The following is a 22,048-nucleotide window of genomic DNA, read 5'->3' on the forward strand; positions in this document are numbered from 1 at the left end:
CCAGAATTCCACAGCCAGCATTGCTGGCTGTGGAATTCTGGGAGTTGAAGTCCACATGCCTTAAAATTGTCAAGGTTGAGAAACACTGCTTTAGATCTCTTTTGGTATTCTGGTCCTCAACCTCCAAAAACACGTCCACAGGGAAACCATTGGATACTTGCTGCTTCAAATGAGGCTGTGGGGTTAAACAGCAGTCAAAATACTGGCTAAATCATATCCTTTTCTACTTTTTTGACCTGCAGCCAAAGATAATCAATCGTCAATTAAGAAGGTAGGCTGGGTTGTGGTCTTTCTCAAAAAGAGACCTAAGTGTTCCTTCCATGCAACATTTCTCAACCTGTGCTGCTTGAAGGTATATGGATCTCAATTCCAGGAATTCACGTTGGTTGGGGAATTCTGGCAGTTGAAGTCATCAAGTGGCTAAGGTTGAGAAACGATGGTTTAACGGTTGTACATGCTCCTGAGGGGGAAATGCAGGCGTTGGGAGTGCAAATATTTGCAGTTAGAAGAAATAATGGCTATAAATAGGTAAGCTTGGATGTGGGGTTTTTCTCTTGGAAAAATGTCTGCTTGCTTTGAATTATGCTGTTTGTATATTTATAAATAAAGCAAGTGGGATAAAGACATTGCAAATCTCCTATGCCTTCCCGTCTAGAAAGAGGTTTGGAATGGGTGACGGGGGTTCTGTTTAATATATCATTTCTTGAATTACAATAGCCCCAGGCGTTGGGACTGTTGATCCTGAAACCTTTTGTTTTCCACATTGGTCATCAAAGGAACACAAATAGGGGTTCTGTGCACACAAGTACAAATCAGTTCTAGGCAAAACCCCAGAAGATCCATTACAAAAAGTACTAGAACTGGTTTGATTCAAGACCCGGTGGCAGGGGCGCGCTAATTTTCATTGGGAACTCTAAGCCCCACCCATTAAAAAGAAGTTCTACGCCATTTGCTCCATGAGCCAATTTTGCTTCCCACCTTCTCACCAGCCCAGCTGTCAGCAGTTAATTTTAACAACAGATTTTGATAAATTAAACCCAAGTACGTAAAAGGCTAGGTCAGGGGTAGGCAACCTCGGCTCTTTTATGACTTGTGGACTTCAACTCCCAGAATTCCTGAGCCAGCACAGCTGGCTCAGGAATTCTGGGAGTTGAAGTCCACGAGTCATAAAAAAGCCAAGGTTGCCTACCCCTGGGCTAGGTCCTTTCATTGTAGCAAATGATGGAAGGAATGAAACATGCAGTTTTTTTGTGTGTTTGTTTGCCAAAAGTATGACTAGAATAGAAAAAGCAGGCAGAATAAATGAACGAGGGCACGCAGGCATAAAAGAGGTGACTGAAATCTTTTCACAAGCTGAAGGACCTGACCCAGCTCCCAAGCAGCTCGGCTATTCCCCAAGGTAGGGTTTTTCAACCTTGGTCCCTTTCACATGTGTGGACTTCAACTCCCAGAATCCCCCAGCCAGCAATTTTTAAGACTTGTGGACTCCTACCGGTTTTCCTCCACACCCTCATTTCAAAAGAACTCACTGACCCAGCTTCAATCTTACCAGCCATGTTAAGTAACGATCGAGCATTTTATTAATCGGAGAGAGGCGAAAAATAAAACATGTGTATACACACACACACAGACAAAAAAAAATCTGACGTTTTAAAAATGACGTTCCGCTAATGGAGCACGGGAGACAGTGTGTAAGTGTGTGTTTGTGTGTTAGGGGGGTTGAGTGGTTAGAATACACACTTCTTTCACATGTCCAGTGCAAGTATTAGAGCGCCGACCGCAAGGAACTCAAAAGGTGCTGAAGAAGGAAAATTGGGACATCATCAAGGCGAAGCTGGAAGGAAGGAGGAAGTTTTACAGTACAGAAATCAGATCTCCCATCAATCAAGAGCCCGTGGGATCATTCAAGCACGGCTGGAGAAACACCCCCCCCAATGCCCCCTCTTCTTCTGCCAACTGATGCATCGTTCATCAAAGAGCATCTTTTCGTTTTGCACCACCAGAATTTGGGAATGGTTCCAGTTTGGAAGTTCAGTGGGAATACGGGACAAAATTTAGCCTGGAGGTAGTCTCCCACTGTGATGACCAAAGCAACTTGAGTTTTCTACTCTACAGCCTATGTCAACTGTTCCACAGCGCTCTCTCGCTCTCTCTCTCTCTCTCACACACACACACACACACACACACACACACATCCCCATGCACCAAATAGCTACCTCCTTCCAGCAAAGGCCAGGGAAAGGAAACAGAAAGGGCACAGAAATAGAATCATGCAGAGGATCTGGGAAACACTGTTATTACGAAGCCTGATAAACCAAGAGATCTAAATCAAGGATTTAACTACCCTTCTACCTTCTCTGGAGCAAAACAACTGAGGCGTTTGATTTTGAGTGAAGGACCGCGTTTCATTGACTGATACTTCAACGGCAAGGAGGAGGGAAAAGATGGCGGCTTTAATCATCGGGATGGAAAAAGGGACCAATCGGGCCGAGCGTGGATGGGGAGAAAGCTCAACTGGGTATCTCATGCACAGTTACAGGCTGCACGGTGATGGCATTCCCATGCAAACTGCGGCCAAAAAGTGACAGGAGGCTCCCACGAATCAATTCTGCCTCCCATCCCCCTGCTCTGCCTCTCTTGCAAGCTTCACAGAACTGGGGGTGGGTGAGTCACCTGTGGCCCCTGGAGGGTGGGAACAAAAGGGTAAGTTGAACCTGACCATTATGAGAAGGGGAGAGAATATCACAGCTGCCCGAGAAGGTCTGAAAACACGGAGCTAAGAGGAGAAGAGGCAGGTGGGACTCCCGAGAGGACAATAGTCAGCTATGGCCTATTCCATCATGTACATCCAATAGGAGATGGGTGGGCTGGTCATACACATGCAGGGAAAAGGGAGAAAGATAGTTGGCCCAACAGCATCCAAGTTGGAGAGACAACAGAGCCAGGTCCTGGATTCAAGCTAACGTCAACACTGTAGGGGAGAGAGGAAAAGGGTGTATTAAATGTTAATAGTTTATGAAAGCTAATAAACTATTTCACGAACAGCTGTAAGTTCAGTTGTGCGGTGCCCATTGTACACTGTTACTCACACGTGCTAGAATTAATTTGAAAAGGAGAGTTCCAAGCACAGTCAGGCCTCGGCTATTTAGGTGCTCATCGGTCAGTCCCTGCAGGGTGCAAGTGGGATCTTCTGCTACAAACTTTCACATCATCGCAAACGTGTAGCTCAGTGGTTCTCAACCTTTTTAATGCCGCGACCCCCCCAACCGGTGTTAAGTCGAGGACTACTCAACCGGTCGTAAGTCGAGGACTACTCAACTGGTGCAGCACCGTTTGCAGAAGGGGACTTTTGGCAGGCTCAGCAGGGCAGAGACAGCCTGGACAATTCCTATTGGCTTTTGAAAGCCAATAGAATAAAAGGGAGTAGCACAGCTAAGGAAAAGGGGGGAAAAAATGGCGGACTGCGTTGTTTGGCGACCCCCGTGAAATGGTCTTTCGACCCCAAATGGGGTCCCGACCCACAGGTTGAGAACCACTGGTGTAGCTGATCCTGAGTAACTGTGTACACAGTGTCCTCCCCCCCCCCATCCTGGAGAACCATGGTGCTCCCAGAGTTCACAGAAGCCAACCCTGAATTATCAGGGGATTGAGCTTTTGAGAAGATTCACATCTCCAGTGTTGTGAAACTCTTACCCAGGCCTGGGGTTCTGGTTATGCGTTTTCCACAAATATTTGGTTGGCTGCAAAGGGAAACTAGGATGCTGACTATGTGACCTTTTGAGATGATTTTGGAAAGTAATCCTTACAAATAAAGTTAGCATACTTAGGCCCAAGATCACCAGCACTCCATAGATTCCCTCTCTAAAGTGGCTACAAAGGTGCTGATCAAGAAACTTCTCCTGGAAGCCTTCTGATGGAAACAGCTAACAGCAGGAGAAACAAAGGACCACGTGCACTCAACGGTCAGGCTGAATGCCAAGTGAGCTTGAAATCACTTTGGAAACAGAAATTAAAGACGAAGCCTAAGAAAAGAGAAGGTTTATGTCCTTTCTCCATAAGGCCTTCAGTGGTAAGAATTAGGCAGCCGTCTAGCAAGAAAAGAGAAATGCACTCTAAAGGTGTTAGGTTAAGATGGGGGGGGGAGGGAGGGAGGGAGGGAGGGAGGGAGGAAGGAAGGAAGGAAGGAAGGAAGGAAGGAAGGAAGGAAGGAAGGAAGGAAGGAAGGAATTAAGGAAAGAGAGAACATTTGTAGCTGTGGGGTCACTGGGGCTCTCCGAGCTTAGCTGTTTTCTTACAGACCTTTCATTACCCAGCTAGTTAACAACATCAGTGCACTGTGCAGTGCTGTTACCTAGTTGGATAATGAAACATCTACAAAAACAACCAAACTGAGAGAGAGAGAGGGAGGGAGGGAGGGAGGGAGGGAGGAAATAGGCTCAACTCCACTAGGGACAGCACACTCACCAGTCAGTGCCTCCTGGGCAAAGTATTTGACATCCACATCAGGGTCCTGGGTGAGTTTCTCTAGCACCGGCTTCACCTCATTCTGAAGGGTGCTGAAAAAAAAAAGGGAGCGAATGAGGGGGAGGAAGTACGCAGAAGATAAGGCCCTCTATCTAAGATTCTCCAAAGCTTCACTATTTCCATTTTAGCAATAGCACTTAGATTCATATACCACTTCACAGGGCTTTACAGCCCTCTCTAAATGGTTTTTACAGAGTCAGCACATTGCCCCCAACAATCTGCGTCCTCATTTAACCCATCTTGGAAGGGTGGAAGGCCGAGTCAACCTTGAGCCGGTCAGGATTAAGTTTCTGGCTGTGAGCAGAGTTTAGCCTGCAATACTGCATTCTAACCACTGTGCCACCCCAGCTTCTAGCTCTTCTCTTTGTTTCCTCCCACCCCAATTACCAAGATAAGCCCCAAACCCAGATGGCATCCACAACAAGTTATTGTTCCCCATACCTATTATCCAAGATTGGTCCAATTTTTTGAAGCGACTTGGCTACGTTGAAGCGAACATTTGCGACTGCGTCACCGGCCATCCGCAATACCGTGGGAAGCATGTGCTTGGTGGTGATTTCCTGCCCACAGACCTCCGACAGCACCTAGCAAAGGAAGAGCCAGGAAGGTCGACCAAGGGCCCGGTGCAACTTGGATCTGAGGAGCTCTTATATTTAAGAGGTTTGCTGTTTTGAAGTTCACCCCGGATGTCACGGCGACACGGATGAAAGAAACCGGAGCTCCGCTTTTGCTGTGTCTGGAGACCCAAAGAGGTCAGAAAGTCGCCCTGGAGAGGCAACGAGGAGGAAGGGAAACCTTGGGAGTGCAGACCCAATGGCGGTTGGCCCAAATGGACCAAGGAAGCTCTTCAAACAGGTGGGAGAAATGTTAAAGAAACACACAGATCACGGGTCAGCAACCCACAGATCCGGAGCCGCATGCGGCTATTTAAGCCATCTCCTGGGGCTCCCAGCCATGTGCAGTGCCAAAAAAAAGTGGGACTAAAAAAGTTGAACCAATCAATTCAAACTTCTCACGAAAAAAAACCTCGCGAAGTTTGAATTGATTGGTTCAAGGGACGCCGTCCGCCTGTCAAGTCCTGTGGGCTTGACATAGACGGGAGGGGGGAAAGACAGGTCCGGAGGGAGGCAGCCCTGCAGCCAGCAGCCGGCGGTCCGAGTGGAGCGGCACAGAAGGCTCCAGCATTGCCGGTGAGCAAGGCCTGCTGTCCGCGGCCCGGTTCCGCACCCCGACGACCAACTGGATCAGCTTTCACTGCTCCAGCCCGGGGACGCCAGTGGCATAGAAGGCAGTTTGGTGGCGCTGCTATGGGCAGGGCGTCCTTGCAGCAGAAAATATTTCCTGTGGCTCGGGACCGGAGACGCCGGTGGCGCATGGCTCGGACTGTCGGTGTTGCTGTGGGACCACCCCCTGCAGTGCCAGCTAATGCGGCGTGCTCCTGGCGACCCTCAAACCACGCTGGCTTCCTCCCGCAGATCTCCCTCCCCGGCACGACCTATCAAAGGAAGCGAGAATGGCTGCAGCCGGGACACACTTACCTGGCCAGAGTACTTTTGCCTGACCTGGGCAGGCTGCGGAGCAAATAGAAGCTTTTGCTGAAACAGCGAGCGGGGGGCCTACCTCGGGCACGGCGGGGCTGCTGGAGGCCGAGGCCCCCGAAGTCACGGACCAGGCTACCTTCCATAGTGGTGGGACAGCGACCTCGGGAGCAACAGCCTGCTGATCTCCGGCGGCAGCGCCATCTGGTGCTGTTTACATGGCCATTCGTCCGCATGACTGAGATAGGCAGTGCTGCCCCGCACCCTCTCGTTTCCCCGGAGCAAAGTTGAGGCCGTTGCCTATCTCAGTCATGCGGACGAACGGCCGTGTAAACAGTACCAGGTGGCTCCGCCGTCGGCGCCGGAGATGAGCAGGCTGTTGCTCCCACGGTCGCCGTCCCACCGCTATGGAAGATAGCCTGGTCCGCTATCCTGGACTGTGCAGAAAATGGACAGACTTACTTTAAGGTTGAACGAAAGAGAAGAAACAGAATATTTTCAAACTTGGGGCCTATTTTATCGATGGCTAGAGAAAAGATTTAGGGATTAGGAATTTAATTTGTATTAGTGAATAAGATACTCAGACAACACATTTTTGCTGAATAATTATTATTGAACTCTGTTAAAAAATAATAAAACTTTTTTTTTAAAGACGTTTGCTGTTTTGGAGCTGGGCTTATGCTGATCATGTTGTGCAGCAGTTCCCTAGCAAGGCCATCTGTTCTCCCTAACCAAAGAGTCCCACGTCCCATCAGGCAGGGCAAGGACAATTCTTACTTATCCCAGTTCACGCACCGACTCGTTACAACCACAGTGCCCGCACCTCCTTCCACGTTCCCGCAATTTGTCCCGCTTTTTCTTCTCGCTCATCCCTTCCCCAACTCACGTTGATGCAGAACAGCGTAGTCATGCGGTGCAAATAGTTGGGGTCATTCGACATGGCCAGCACCTTGGGGATGATGGTGGCATGAGCCCAGTCCTTGCCAAACTTCTCTACAAGCTTCTTAAGGTTGCTGGTGGCTGCTTCTCGGATAGCATAAACTGCATGGAAGAAATAATGAGCCACAGAACAGATTAAAGCTCACACGCATATTCTAGAACAGCTACACACAGAAGACTTAAGGGAGCCAAGTTCTGGGAGTTTTGCCACAATATCTACGACTTGATTTGGGATATACCTACAATAATCACTGTCAATGCTGCAAATACTGTATATTCTTGCTTTGACAATATGCAAAACTGTCTGGTATTTACTGGGTTAATACATAGCTTAGAGTGGGGGGGGGGTAAAAAACCCAGGAAAGAAAGAGGAAGTAAACTTTTGACCTTCACACTAATTGGATAATGTGACTTGTGACTGCAAGATAAGGGAGGGGTTTAGCAAGAAAAGTTTGATGCCAGCAAGAGGAAGTCAGATTCTGGCATCAAAACGTCCATGATGGTGACCGGCAATTTGTAGCTCTGTAATAAAGACTTTAGGAAACATGCCTGAAAGTTCTTTGAAATGCTTCATTAGTCGGAACATCTGACAATCACACGATTTTCTGTTTCAATAGGTCAGGGGTAGGCAACCTTGGCTCTTTTATGACTCATGGACTTCAACTCCCAGAATTCCTGACCCAGCTATGCTGCAATAGGTGAACTCTGCAGCACACAGAGATATTCAGGGATACGGGAGAGCGTCAAAGATTATGAGGGAAAAAAAAAATAACCTGATTTTTTTTTTCTTTTTAAATCCTCTCTCTAAAATGCAGAGATAGTTTGGGGCTGCGGAAATACTTTTTAATTAGAGAAAGTGTGACTGACCGCGTTTCTATCGTGCATTTTGACACTGGCCAAATTACTATTCTTTGCTGGAGTCCTATCTATACATTGTCTTGGAACCCAGCATGGGAAACCAGTTCTATTTTATGCCACAGGCAGCATTTCTAATTGAGCAGACTGTATTCTTTTTGCAGTCTGCATTACAATTTTCAGTTATTTTTATTGTCTTCTGTACCATTTTGAGCAAGTTAATGATACTAGTGTATTTGCGCTTTTTGGTCTCATTCTCGCCTAATAAAATGTGTTCAAACTCTGACTGGTAATTATATAACGTGGTTAAAAGCTCATTTTCAACCTAGAAATTCTCTTGTTAGTTTCAGTTATTTCTGGGATAGGCACCGCGTAGGTACGGCATCAAATGGGGATATAAATTGCCAGTGGAAGCCAACTATAGCAAAGCTCTCACAATTATATTTCAGATTCCAAGTGCCATCAGTTCCAGTTGATAGGAAAGAGGTAATAGTAGTAGTAGTAGTAGTAGTAAAGTTGGAAGGGACCTTGGAGGTCATCTAGTCCAACCCCCTGCTCAGGCAGGAAACCCTACACCATTTTGGACAAATGGCTGTCCAGTCTCTTCCTAAAAAACTTCCAGTGTTGGAGCTTCACCGCTTCTGGAGGCAGGTTGTTCCACTGATTAATTGTTCTCACTGTCAGGAAGTTTCTCCTCAGTTCCAGGTTGTTTCTCTCCTTGATTAGTTTCCATCTGTTGCTTCTTGTCCTGCCTTCTGGTGCTTTGGAGAATAGCTTGACTCCCTCTTCTTTGTAGCAGCCCCTGAGATATTGGAATAGCAGGGGGTTGGACTAGATGACTAGATGACCTCCAAGGTCCCTTCCAACTTTACTACTACTACTACTACTACTACTACTACTACTACTATTATTATTACCTCTTTCCTATCCAACTGGAACTGATGGCACCTGGAACCTGAAATATAATTGTGAGAGCTTTGCTACGGTTGGCTTCCACTGGCAATTTATATCCTCATTTGATGCCGTACCTACGCGGTGCCTATCCCAGAAATAACTGAAACTGACAAGAGAATTTCTACGTTGAAAATGAGCTTTTAACCACGTTATATAATTACCAGTCAGAGTTTGAACACATTTTATTAGGCGAGAATGAGACCAAAAAGCGCAAGTTCACTAGTATCATTAACACGCTCAAAATGGTACGGAAGACAATAAAAATAACTGAAAATTATATGAATGCTGCATGCCGAATAATCAAAAGTTTGAAACAGGAAAAAAAAAAGACAAAAAAAAGCTAGTGTTATAATTTTTTTTTTTTTTTGGGGTAATGTACTTGCATTAAATCAGAATTTAATTGCTAGAAAAGATTATCCCATTAAATACCGGAATGTGATTCAACCTTTTTTCCTTTAGTGCTAAAAGCCTTCAATGATTCATTTTCTCCGCTGGAGAAAATTGCTGACACAATGTATCCCATTAATTCTGAAATATGCTTTCAGTGCTATAGATTACTAGTTGGGTAAAAGCACTTCCAATTTTAAAAATGTGGACCAAAAACCCAATAACTACTTTAACTTATATTCTCCCTTTGAACTACAGTCTCTTTTCTTCTATACGTCATTGGGATGAACTGCATGAAAATTTGATCTAGTGGTTTAAGGCGCCAGGCTGGAAACCAGGAGATGGTGAGTTCTAGTCCAGTGGTTCTCAACCTGTGGGTCGGGACCCCATTTGGGGTCGAACGACCATTTCACGGGGGTCGCCAAACAAGGCTGTCCGCCATTTTTCCCCCCTTTTCTTTGGCCACGCCCCTGGCACCCGGTGATGTATAAGTGGTTGGGGGTCACCACAACATGGGGAACTGTATTATGGGGTCGCGGCATTAGAAAGGTTGAGAACCACTGTTCTAGTCCCACCTTAGGCAAGAAAGCTGGCTGGCTGATTTTGGGCCAGTCACCCTCACTCAGCCCAACACACTTCACAAGGTTGTTGTTGTTGTGGAGAAAATAGAAGAAGGAACGCGCATTAGGTACGATCACTGCCTGATAAAGGCGGAATAAAAATCAACCAATCAAATATATCTTTAGTGGCTGAGATGAAGGAAAGTGTGCTTCTATGCCTATGAGACATTTACCATTTTTAAAAAGCTGATTAGTAACCTCCACTTGATACCCATGAAAAAAGTTATCTAAGTGGTTTAAGTTATCAACTATGAAATAGATACACAAACTAAATATCTAGGACAGTGATGGTGAATCTTTTAGAGACCGAGTGCTCAAACTGCAACCCAAAACCCACTTATGCATCATTGAGTGCCGGGTGGGCGTGTCCCATTGGGTGGGTGTGTCCCATTGGGTGGGCGTGGCTGCAGTGGTAACAGCAGACTGGGTAGGACTAAAAAGTTCAATCAATCAATCAATTCCAACTTTGCGAGATCTTTTTTTTCCCGAGAAGTAGAAATTGATTGATTAAACCTTGTTTTTTTTTTGTACACGGCGGCGGAGGCCTAAAGCGAAAACGTTTTATAAAACCCAGCTGAAGGCCTCGGACTGGGGCAATGGCGTGTGTGCCCAAAGAGAGGGATCTGCGTGCCACCTGTGGCACGTGTGCCATAGGTTCGCCACCATGGATCTAGGGCATTTAGATATATGAAAAACCAGTGACAAAAAAATGAGAAACCAATCTTCACTAAAGATATTATTCCAAGGATTCAGTACAAAAAAGAACTTTGTACTAAAAGTTACTCCTTGCCTCACATTTACTGGGAGCCACTGAAAGCTTTTTCTCAGATGGTCTCACATTCAGTATGGGATATATAAAAAGTGCTAACTCTTCAAATATCCTACTCAATAACTCCAGAGTTTACCATATAAGCCTGACTGGATTATATTCTCCATCCAGAGAATGGAGATCTGAGGAAATGCTTTCGGTCCATATGAAGCTGCAGCTGGCATAACAGCTAAAACTAAAGATGCCCTGAAGCTATTAATGCTTCTAGAGTTAAACACAGAATTAATTGCCACTTCGAAAAATCAGATTCTGGTGATTTCAATAGTCGATTTATAACCATAATGGAACCTGCCAATGGCCCATCGCATGACCGACCTGATTTTAGGACCATTTTATTTTTTTTTTGCAGCAGTTGTTAAGCAAATCTATTGCTTGTTGGGGTTTTTTTTGGCAAATATCGGAAGAAAATGCCAGTTTTTTTGGCAAAGACACTGCAAATTGTGTTTATTTGACCATGGGATGCTACAAGTGGCCTTAAGCATAGGCCAGATGTCAGGTGCCCCCAAAATGGTCATATAACTGGGGTGGAGGGGGTGGGGGCATGGCAGTCATCAGAACTTTGGAATCAGGTTGTAAGCACCTTTTGGGTGCTGTTAAGCAACTGGTTGTATGTGAAAAACTACTTGTAAAAATGCAGACGCCTTCAGATTTGGAACTGTACCTTCCTTGGCGTGTACCAGGCAACTTAGAAGTGAAGTGCACAGTTGTGAACCAATGTTACAGGAGATGACTGGTAAAGGAGAAACGAGCCACTATTGATCATCAGGATCTGAGTCTTACCATGATCCACTAGCCAGGCCATGCAAAGGGAGTTTAGCTTCTCATCAAAGAATTCCACACCCTGAAGACAAGGAACATTAAAAGTGACAGCAAATGAATCAGCAAGGTTGCAAATTACGAGGTTACAAATAAAGTTATAGAATCCTCGTCCTTAACCAACAGAACAAACAGACTTTGTTCAATTAGCAGACCCTTCAGGGCAACCCAATAGGTCAGTGTTTCCCAAACGTGACAATTTTAAGGCATGTGGACTTCAACTCCCAGAATTCCACAGCCAGCAACGCTGGCTGTGGAATTCTGGGAGTTGAAGTCCTCATGCCTTAAAATTGTCAAGTTTGGGAAACACTGCAATAGGTGATCATCAAATTTGGAGATTTTGACAAAACAGCCCTAGCAGAATTAATCACAGAAAAGCAGGAACTCTACAAGCCCCTGTGGCTATTCACATTTTAACTGATTTAATAATGTCCAGGTTGCTGAGTAAAAAACTGAAATGTTTACAGTTATTTTCAAACAGTTAAAAAAAAAAATCCCCACTCACCAGCTGTCCAGCTAACAGGGGCATATACTCAATAATAGCTAACCGCACACGCCACTTGGCATCCTCCGCTAACTCCACAATTGCTGGCAGCAGAGACTGAGACAACTGCCGGATGCCGATCACTTCATTCACACAGTCCAGGTTGGAGATGATGTTGAGTCGGACCTCAGGGCACTGCAGAAAAGAGACAGACGGATGAGAACGGAGAAGACCCACGGCCACAACTGTCACTTCTAAAACGCTTCTGGTTGTGCTAGTTCAGTGTTTCCCAAACTTGACAATTTTAAGGCATGTGGACTTCAACTCCCAGAATTCCACAGCCAGCGTTGCTGGCTGTGGAATTCTGGGAGTTGAAGTCCACATGCCTTAAAATTGTCAAGTTTGGGAAACACTGTGCTAGTTTAAGGGGAGCTTCCTAAGAACATAGGTAAGACGGAAAAAGGAACAAAAGTTAAAATTTTCAACTTCCTGAATAGCTAAAAGATGCCGATATTAATGTAAGTAGTTATAAGGATTTGAAAAAAAAAAATCCTGTATAACAAATGCAGTTGATGCTATTCAGAAAGCTATTCATCCTAGAAGCTGGAAATATCGTCTACAGATTGCCTAAGGTCATTTAACCAGAGGTGTATATACATGCCTTAACACTAACCCAGTGTTTCTCAACTGGGGCAATTTTTCAAATGTGTGGATTTCAACTCGCCGAATTCTGGGGGGGGGGAGGTTTGAAGTCCACACATCTTTAAGTCGCCAAAGTTGAGATATACAACACTAACCAATAGGTTTTCTTTCAAGCCATCTGAGTAGACAACACTACTCTTTACCTCAAAAATAAACCACAAAGACCCTTAAGTGACCTCAAAAATAGAAGCAGGGAAAGAACACTCACCTCGTCTTTGAGCTGAGCCAGGAAGAGAGGCAAAAGATGCTCAATTGTGTTGTCCTTGCCCAGAATAGGAGACAATCCCATGATCACGGATGCCAAAGCTGATTTCACGTGTTGATTGGCATCTGATACTAGTTCCTAAATAATAAAATGGCATATTTTAAGGCATCACAAGCTATTTATATGCCACGCCTCCGATCTGACTGCCTTTATACACACCATTGCTGCCATCTTATTTGTTGAATGTAATAAACAACTGGAATATTGGAGTATATCTCAATGTCAATGTATTTACACCTACAATCTATAAACCTCTACAATCAGACACTCATAGACACATATCTAGAACACAAATTCATAGAGGAAGTCAACCAGACCATTTCACGGGGGTCATCAAACAAGGCTGTCCACCATTTTTCCCCCTTTTCTTTGGCCACGCCCCTGGCACCCAGTGATGTATAAATGGTTGGGGGTCACCACAACATGGGGAACTGTATTATGGGGTCGCGGCATTAGAAAGGTTGAGAACCACTGGTCTAGAGGCAGTAGCAGGCAACTGCTTCCTTTGTATGGGTCCTCTTCAAGGACAACTCCTCCATGCCTTCTTCAGCCTTCCTGCAAGCATGCTTCCGATTGGGCCAGTTAAAACTGTGAACTGATGCTTTTAAGAACCACTCAAAAGTTACCAGAGAAGATAGCTTTCTGGTACGTACCTTGATACAGGGCAAAATCTGAGTCATGATGATATTTTCACGACAATCAGGAGACAAATTTTCACAGAATTCTTGGGAAAGATGGAGAAACAAGAATTTTCAGTGCAAATTTCACCCAGGTAATATTTTCCCCCCTAATTATCAACTAAATACGTAAACTGCTCCAGCCCAACATAAGACATACTATATACCAGTGGTGGCGAACCTATGGCAACGCGCCAGAGGCGGTACTCGGAGCCCTCTCTGTGGGCACACGCACCATTGCCCCAGTCCTGCCACTCACAGCCCCCTCACCAGCAGCCCCCCTGGCTAGTCGCCCCCAGGCACGGCCTACGCAAATCAGTGCAGTCAAGGACATGTTAGCCAGGCAGCGGGGACAAGACTCCGCCCTTGCGCCCTGTCGCATGCAGATGTTGCTGCAGGGCATGGGTGGAGGGTGTGGCCGCCATGGCACTGCTGGACTGCCTGGATGATGAAGGTGGTGAGTAGCCCAGCAGGCAGGGTGGAGCAGGGAAGGGGGGTGGTTTTGGGGCACTCTGTCTCTAAAAGGTTCGCCATCACTGCTATATACTAATCCTTGAAACTGTAGGCAAAAATAGTCCTGACCTCTGTTCTGAAAACTTAAGTCTTCCTACAGCTGGATCCGGACAATTGTCTTAGGTTTACATATTAAGTGCTTAAAACAATTACACAACTAGATGTATTTAATGAATCAAATTCTTCTTTTCTTGCCCAGAGTCCATCCCTTTCAGAAAGCCTTTATACAGGTGTCCTTGATTTACAAGCCAAACTGGGACCAGCATTTCCACTTCTATACAAGGCAATTGTTAAGTGACTCATGCTCAGTGTTATGCCCTTTTTGCCGTGGTTAAGTGAATCACTGTGGATAAGCGAATATAAGGTTGTTAAGCGAATCTGGCTTCCCCCACTGACTTTGCTTGTAAAAAGCCAGCTAGCAGGGTTGCAAAAGGTGTTCACTGGCTCATAGGGACACTGCAGCTGTTGTAAATACACGCTGGTTGCATGTATTTTGATCACATAACGATGCTGATGCTGCAACAGTGGCAAGTCATTTTTTTTTAATGCTGCTGTAACTTTGAACAGTTGTAAACAAATGGCTGTTAACTTGAGGGCTACCTGTACAGGGAAAGTCTATAGAAATATCAAGACATTGACTAAAAATAACCTTTGACTTTGCTAGAGGCTGCAGCTCGCACTTCAGCTTCACAGTCTTTCATGAGATTCTGGAAGGCTGGGACCAAGTCGGTTTTTGTGATTTCTGGCCCAACAGCTTTCTGGAGCTATAGGGAGGAAAAAAACAAACAAAAAAACAGTCCCAAAACTGACCATGCAAACACTCCAAAATAGGAAAACTTTCCTCCTTGCCAGAAAGAATTCTACCCATGAAAACTCTTGGTCTGCAGAGGAACAAAACCACTGGTACATTTTAAACATTTACTGTAATTTAACTTTCAAAAATGAAGAGAACGTAAACTTCAAAATACACAAGTATTTGTACAAACCTCTGTGAATTTCTCAGCCACCATGTAACGGACTCGCCAAGATTTGTCCTCGGCGGCTTGTCGTAACGTCGGCATCACCAAGGACTCCAAGTCCTCCTGAAGCAGGAGCTGAGCAATATTAACGCAGGCCTCCACAGCCAACAAGCGCACAGAGTCCTGTGTGTCAACATGAAGATCTTCCTCACAAAAAGCACAAGGGGTAGACAGCCCACCCCTCGGATTCAGCTCGTTCCCTTCTCCCCCCCCCCAAAAAAAAGCTAACACGATGCCATACACAGACCTGCTCATCAGACGCCAGGTTCGAAAACATGGGGATGATCTCGCTTTTGACATATTCCAGTTCCAAGACCTTGGCAAATTCGCCCAGTTTGGAGGCTGCGGCTCGCCTCACCATTGGCGTATCGTCCGAACACAAATTTCGGAAATATCTGCCAAAAAGAAAAAGAAAAAAAAAAGAAAAGGCAGCAACTTATTAGGGACAACATACTGGAACGGGGGGGGGGGGGAAGAATCTCTCCTCTTTTGATTGTTTGGGATTTTCTGACGGGGTCTCGGTTTTGACTGCAAAGGCATCTGACTTACTGGCGGAGGTCAGCTTTAACTGAGCTGGAAACTCGGGGATAACAGACGCTGAAGAGGCCGCAGGCAGAGGTGCGAGAGGTGAACCAGTCGCCTCCCGCCAGGCGCTTCACCAGGGGCACGAAGTGAGCCTCGAGGTCAGCTGGAGAATGTTCATTGGAGGTTGCCCTCAAGGACTCCACGGCCTTGTCCCGCACCACCGTCTCTTCCACTGTAGCAAGGCTTTCGAGCGGGGGCTGGAGGAAGAGGAGGAAATGGCGCATTACGTATGCATTTTCCACGAACCACCAGGAAGGGAAAAAACCCAAAGAGCTCGCAATATTTTAATGATTGGCTTGTTCGTTTGAGTTCGTCATAGGAATTCAAATAATGCCGCTCTTTTTCCAAGAGGAGGTGATGAGAAAGTTTACACAGGGAGCAAGGAGTGTGACCGAAAATTGGGATTTGTGCGTTCAAATGGGAAAAGTTACATTCCAGTCATACTGTTCTATCTGGGTACAATTCTAACTTTTTTTGGGGAAAAATCCCCATATACTGTTATCGTTAAATCCACCTATGATGTGGAGTCAAACGATAATCACCAAATATCATTTTAACACTTTTATTAATTTGGAAGGGGATTAACCTTTTCTTTACTAATTAACCAAACCATCTAGGATCCTAGCCACCCAGGCTAACTTCTCAGCAGCTTGATCATCTGGGCATTTAACAACACGCGTACCCTAATTTCATCTTTTGGAAAGAACAGAAGTGGTTCTTCCATTTTCCTTCTGTGTTAGTCACTCTTCCCAAGTCCTTCACAGAAAGTGGCCTATAGCTTACCAGCAAGCAGTGGACATATTCAGGCCCCCCGACCAAAGCTGTAAAAGTTCCCAGCTGTTCTGCCAGAGCAAGTAAGACCTCATCCTCATCATAAATAGTATCTGCAAGAAGTTTAAAAAAAAAAGAGAGAGAGAGAGAGAAACCAACAAAAAGTAAGACAAAGCCTGTATATTCTTAGAACAAAAAACGAGAAAGTGTCAATTCATGAACAATTTATTTTTATTATTCTTCCATATGTATAGGGAGAACTGAGAGGCAGTCAAACTGAGTCTCTGAATAGCTGGACTGATATTTATTTTTTAAATGGTCATAAATAGGACTGAGTTTAAATGTCTGTGACAGGGGATCTTCAAACTTGGCCCTTTTATGACATGCAGACTTCAACTCCCAGAATTCATCAGCCAGGCAGGCTGGCTGAGGAATTCTGGGAGTTGAAGTCCGCAAGTCATAAAAGGGCCAAGTTTGAAGACCCTTGGCCATCTGGAAGCCGCGCCCACCCCATTGCCGGCAATGGCAAAACTGTCCCGATACGTTGTGCGACATCACATGACATTGTGAGTTTGACTTGTCTGGTGTAAAGGATGTCACAGTATTCTGCAGGATCTTCATGCTCACAGAGCAGGCATAGGGCAATCCTCAAAAATGAATGATTGGAACAGAAATGTGCCCAAACTGTCTCTAGCCTAGTTCCACATTCTATTTCCTACCTTGCCAAGTATTTCCATTTACCTGTGAGAAAAGGCAAGAGCTCGCTGCGCGTCCTCTCAACACCCAGGGCCAGTGCAATGGTAGAGAGTTTCTTGATGCTATTCAGACGAAGCTGCATATGGGGGGAAGAAATGCAAGGAACACATTCACACAGATAAACCCTGAGGGGAAATATGCCAGTTTTGCCTGAATGATGAATACTGACTTTATATATAACTGAAACTATTATGGCACTAATAAAGCACTCCATTTTTGTACACATCTTCATAATCCACCCACATGGTAGCAGATGCCTCTTTGCATATATTTATTCAAACATACAAATCTGTCTGCACATCTACATATATAATCATTGACATATATAGATAAAAACAGTATGTATGGCTCATATAAACCACATTTTTTGTTTTGTTCCAATTCTATAAATAGGTGCTAGCTCCCTATCTAGATTGTCTAGTGCATGCTGATTTTTTTAAAATCTTTCTACAAATTATGACTGCATGAACTGTCAAGCTCTCCAACCGAATAATCCTGATTATCCAGGGTTATATACTACTAAGATGATAATGATAGGATATAATGAATACAACTCCACTCAGCAAGACTTCACCTTTCCCCCCCCTTCTTTTCCCTCACACAAAAGCTACGGAGCTGCTGTTTACATCTGATGTGTAATACATAATAATGCTCTTATTCTCCATTTACCAGTGATACATCAAGCACAAATACATATATATTGTAAAAAATACAGATTGTTTCTTTAGATCAGTGGTTCTCAACCTATGGGTCGGGACCCCATTTGGGGTCAAACGACCATTTCACAGGGGTCGCCAAACAAGGCTGTCCGCCATTTTTTCCCCTTTTCTTTGGCCACGCCCCTGGCATCCGATGATGTATAAGTGGTTGGGGGTCACCACAACATGGGGAACTGTATTATGGGGTCGCGGCATTAGAAAGGTTGAGAACCACTGCTTTAGATGACTATTTACTCCTATTCTGGTGTATTGCTTCCTTTTATCTACAACAGGCACTGTTCCTTTTCAAGTGAAGCATTTGTATAAGTGTAAACTGGTAGTGGGGGCACTATTTTCAAACAATAGTGTTTTTCCACCCCAACCACTGGTGGGTTATCCAATTGGAGATGCCTTGTTGAAAGTTTAGATGCATACAGTTGTATCCCATTCTGCTGAATTAGTTTAGTTTCAAGGGTCTGAATGGACACTGCCTAGCAAGTCCATTTGCTCAAAATAAAAATGAGTTAGAAGCTTCCAGATAGGACTGCATCCCTCTGAAGAATCAATTTGATCACCAGGATCCCTGTTTGTTCTTACTTTATTGCAAGGCAGTGTTTCTCAAATGTGGCAAGTTACTATAGGATGCATGAACTTCAATTCCTCAGTTTCCTCAGCCAGCAGTTGAAGTCCTTGTATCTTATGGTCACCAAGCTTAAGAGACACTGACCCAATAGATAGACCTGAAGCATTTTACAACACATAAGGTGGTTGATTCTGCTGGCTGGATGCCCAACAGTCTCAGCCTTAAAGATACTCCTGCAACAAGACAGACCTAGTTTTTTTTTCTCTTGTGTATCTACAGCAGAAACAATTATGGCTTTAAAATAGAATAATAGAATAGTAACTTTACTGTCACTTTAAATGTACATTAATAAATGAGATTTTTTTGCGTTACAGCTCTCAAAGAGTAACCATCTCCAATATACACTGCATAAACATGATAAAAACATAATTATGTATAAACCCACATGCACACACAGAAATAATAGTCTAGTTTGGATGTATATATATACAGGTAGTCCTTGACTTACAACAATTCATTTAGTGATGTTCAAAGCATTGAAAAAAGGGACTTCTATTTTTCACTCTTATGACCATTGCAGCATGGCGATCAAAATTCAGACACTTGGCAACTGACTCATATTCATGATGGTTGCAGTATCTTGAGGTCAGGTGATCACCTTTTGTGACCTTCTGGCAAGCAAATTCAATGGGGAAGCCAGACTCGCTTAAGCGACCGAGTTACGAATTTAACAACTGTGGCGATTCCCTTAGCATCGGGGGCAAGACAGGTTGTCAAATAGGGAAAAACACAATTAACCAATCTCTTACTTAGCAACAGAAGTTTTGGGCTCAAAAGTGCAGTCATAAGTCGAGAACTACCTGTACACGGGCGAGAAGAAGGAATCTTGCAAGTTTACCAGGCGGATGGGACAAAGTTGTCATAGAATCTGGTAGCCCTCTAGGACAGGGGTCTTGTATGACTTGTGGACTTCAACTCCCAGAATTCCTGAGTCAGCATGGCTGGTTCAGGGATTCTGGGTGTTGAAGTCCACAAGTCGTACAAGAGCCAAGGTTGTCTACCCCTGCTCTAGTAGAAATACTTCGAAGCCTCCTCCCCCATCAGCAATGGCTGTAACAGCCTTTTCTCCAACAGGCGCCCCAAAAAGCTCAGGACTGTGGGCCACACATCTGGAGGGCATCCATCCGGAAGCCGGAAGGGCGGGGAGAGAGGAAGACTCCACCCCTTCCTCAGCCATCAAAGGCTACCTCCATCAGGGCCCCCTTTATTGACAGCCCCTCCCTTGCCGCCTTTCATGGAGAGGGAACCGGTGGGGCGGCCTAATGCATCCCTAGCAAGCGAAGGCCAGAATCAGAAAACCATCCCAGCGGCTGCCCCAGGCACTTCACCGATTGGCTAGGAAGCTTGGCACGACCCAATCAGAACCCTCCGCTCTCTTCCACAAGTATGCTTTATAAAAGACGACCAGCCTTCCCCCCCCCACCCCCATCCCGGTCCCCCCCCATCAGAGAAATGGGTGGCCCAACCAATCGCGCGGCTGCTTGCATTGCCGCAGGAGGGGGAGCAGATAACAGGGCCTCTCTCATTAGCCACCCCCTTCCTTTTGGTATTCTCCAATGAAACCTCTCGCGACCAATCCGGCTCGGCTTCTGAGTGCTCCCATCCGGGTTTCTCAGATAAAAGACCGCCCCTGATTGGTCATTGTGCCGGGCACTAGGTTTTCGGGCCTGGACATGTTCTCCCCCGTTGGCTGTTTTTCCCTCGGCAACAGCTGAACGCCCGCCGAATCGGGCCGTACCTGAACGTCCTCGTTCCGCAGCTCATCGATCAACACAGCGATAGGATAAAGGGAATCATCTCCGTCGGCGGCCGCCATCTTAGCTCCCGGCTTCTCTTCTGAAGACTGCGCGGGGTTCTCACTGTCGCCTTGCAGGGGCGGGTGGGTTGCCATTGGTTCCTCGGGTTGTCACTCTGTCGTATACGAGAAGCTGATTGGATTCTTTCGGACGAGTTCCCTCTTTCCGATTTTCCAATTTAGCATAGCTGTCGATCTGTCATTGAGTTTCTTGTTCTTCATTGGACAGAACTAGGCCACCCACAAAGAGATTTGGGAAATTAGGTCATTTATGCCCGCCTCTCTTTCATCTCAATTGGTTAGATGGACTATATCCCCGCCTTTTTCCGATTCATAATTGGAATCTATCCATTCTATCACAAAGCTCACAAAGGACTAAGGAATAGTCCCGCCCCTGGAGTGTAATCTTAACTCCGTTTTCCGATTATGGAGAGGCGATTCGCCAGTGGCTTTGAGGGACAGCTCATAATAACCAATCCCAGAGTGGAAACAACTTCTGTTTCAGCAGAAGTAGAGGAGGGCGAATGTATGACTTGGTTGCCAAAGCAACTTTGCCTCCATTCTCGCCATTACGGTGACGTCAGTAATTTATGACGACATAGATCTATGACCTCACCTCAGCGCGGGGGGGGGCTTGATGCAAAGGCATTTTAAGTGCCCGTTTGCCAATCTCATTTTGTTCTAAAATAAAATTGTTGTGGATTGTATGCATGTATGGCTGACCATATGTGTATAGACACACACATATATTCATATGCAACTAAGAACTTGCTGCACACATTAAAACTTCATTGATTGTTAATGGAATTACATAGCTAGGAGTGTGTGTTAAATCTGGATTTCAACTTCTCTCTTCCTGAGAGAGTCCAGATTAAAGCTTTTTCTATCAAAATTCCAATTTCACTGGCAAACATCCAGGGAACCCACTCCTCTGGAACATTGATTAATTGCTCTTTTCTGTCTTCCTATTAAATTAGATCCCATATCCATGTCCTGTATCTGGAATGTTACGAGAACTGGTCTAACATTTGCTAGAAAATCATCACTTGTGATTTCAGTAAAAGCTTAAAGTTATCCATTTTGTGCTGTCAATGCATAAGGCAGCCCTTAACAAGCTTCAACTGATGAAAGTCTTATCGTCTGCTTCCCTTTTAGGACAGAATTTTTTCTGGACTGAATTGGCTCCCAAAAAACCCCACACAGGATGTTGGATCTTTGTAAGGGGGAAAAGTGAATAGAATAGAATAATAGAATAACAAAGTTGGAAGGGACCTTGTAGGCCAGTGGTTCTCAACCTGTGGGTCGGGACCCCATTTGGGGTCGAACGACCATTTCACGGGGGTCGCCAAACAATGCAGTCCGCCATTTTTTTCCCCCTTTTCCTTAGCTGTGCTACTCCCTTTTATTCTTTTGGCTTTTGAAAGCCAATAGAATAGACTCTCTTGAATAGAGTCTAATTCTATTGGCTTTCAAAAGCCAATAGGAATTGTCCAGGCTGTCTCTGCCCTGCTGAGCCCGCCAAAAGTCCCATTCTGCCAACGGTGCTGCACCAGTTGAGTAGTCCTCGACTTACGATCGGTTGAGTAGTCCTCGACTTACGACCGGTTGGGGGTCACGGCATTAAAAAGATTGAGAACCACTGTTGTAGGCCATCTAGTCCAGCCCAAGCAGAAGACAC

The 22,048-nt window shown here is 45.2% G+C and overlaps 1 protein-coding gene across 1 annotated transcript; it reads right to left on the reverse strand.

Annotated features, from left to right (window-relative positions):
• Nucleotides 1-1,543: 1,543 nt before the first annotated feature.
• PPP2R1A (protein phosphatase 2 scaffold subunit Aalpha) lies at nt 1,544-20,581 on the reverse strand. The gene is made up of 15 exons (XM_039322663.1): nt 20,314-20,581; nt 17,220-17,310; nt 16,491-16,591; nt 15,672-15,904; nt 15,370-15,517; nt 15,090-15,245; nt 14,753-14,867; nt 13,567-13,637; nt 12,857-12,991; nt 11,968-12,141; nt 11,427-11,487; nt 6,949-7,103; nt 4,966-5,108; nt 4,465-4,556; nt 1,544-2,971 (listed from the first exon to the last, which is right to left on the reverse strand). The coding sequence occupies exons 1-15, from the start codon at nt 20,464-20,466 to the stop codon at nt 2,955-2,957; spliced, it is 1,845 nt and encodes a 614-aa protein (XP_039178597.1). The 5' UTR covers nt 20,467-20,581; the 3' UTR covers nt 1,544-2,954.
• Between the last annotated feature and the right edge of the window lie 1,467 nt (nt 20,582-22,048).

Source organism: Crotalus tigris, unplaced genomic scaffold, assembly GCF_016545835.1.
Source record: "Crotalus tigris isolate CLP2741 ecotype Arizona unplaced genomic scaffold, ASM1654583v1 scf7180000024119.3904262, whole genome shotgun sequence".
Taxonomy (NCBI): Eukaryota; Metazoa; Chordata; class Lepidosauria; order Squamata; family Viperidae; genus Crotalus; species Crotalus tigris.